General features: G+C 41.3%; 1 protein-coding gene across 1 annotated transcript; it reads right to left on the reverse strand.

Annotated features, from left to right (window-relative positions):
* Positions 1–208: 208 nt before the first annotated feature.
* Positions 209–889, reverse strand: LOC106397929. Its single transcript, XM_013838560.2, has one exon. It carries the CDS (start codon positions 887–889, stop codon positions 209–211), a length of 681 nt encoding a protein of 226 aa, XP_013694014.1.
* Between the last annotated feature and the right edge of the window lie 218 nt (positions 890–1,107).

Genomic DNA, 1,107 nt, shown 5'->3' on the forward strand with positions numbered 1-1,107 from the left:
TTTGAGAGGCACACAAACCATACATCAGTGGTCGGAACAGAATCCAAGGTGGTATTATTCAAGAAAAAAACATAACAAGAAACACAGAGCATAAAACATAACACAAGAAAACACACAGATTTATAAAAAAAAAAAAAAGACATAACAAAAAACAAAGAGTTAGTTCAGGAGAGAACACTCTTCATCATCTTGACGAGTTCATCCTCGATTATGCTTTGTTAACCAAGGAGTAGGCTTCCTTCAACGAAGGAGGAGGATCCATGATCATGATCTGAGTTCTCACTAAGCTAAGCTCTTCATTCAAACCCATCAGAAACGCGTAACGCTCCTCCTTCTCCCTCGCCTCCTTGGCACGTTTCTTGATCTCGCACCGACAACCACCACACGCACACTCCGGCAAAGGATCATACTCCCAAAGCTCCATCCAAGCGATCCTCATGTTCGCGAAATATCTCGGCAACGAGTCACCACCTTGCCTCAGCGTCGGGATCCTCTGACGAAGCTGGTAGATCTTAAAATCCACGCTCGGGACGAATATCATACGGAGATCATCCCAAGCTTTCTGCGCCGTCTCCGCATAACGCACATAGTCTTTCAAGTTTTCGCTCACGCAATTCATCATCCAACACTTGACCCTCGCGTTGCACACTCTCCATGGTTCGTATAGCGGAGAGGAAGGTTCTGGTATCACGAAGGTGCCGTTGACGAAGTCGGTTTTGCTCTTGCTTAGAAGGAATTGGAGAAAATGTCTTTTCCAGATGAAGTAGTTGTCGTCTGCTTGGCTGAGTATAACCATAGGGAGATTTTCGTCGGGTTGATAATCTGGATCGACATAGTAGGGAGATCTGGGATCGAATTCGGGAGATAGGCTCGTCATACTTTCCGCCATTGTCACTGCTCTTTGAGCTTTGTATACTTTTTTGTTTATACTTTCTAGGCTTAATTTTATCCCGCTACTGTTTGAGAAGATAACTAGATTTTGACGGTAAAGGACGGATATATTTTTTCTTTCACATTTTTTTTTGTTACTAATCATTTAAAAAAATATTTTACATTAATTTAATTTTCATATTTTTGTGTTTTAATCATATTTGTGTTTTTTTTTGT

This window comes from Brassica napus, chromosome C5, assembly GCF_020379485.1.
Source record: "Brassica napus cultivar Da-Ae chromosome C5, Da-Ae, whole genome shotgun sequence".
NCBI classification, from domain to species: Eukaryota; Viridiplantae; Streptophyta; class Magnoliopsida; order Brassicales; family Brassicaceae; genus Brassica; species Brassica napus.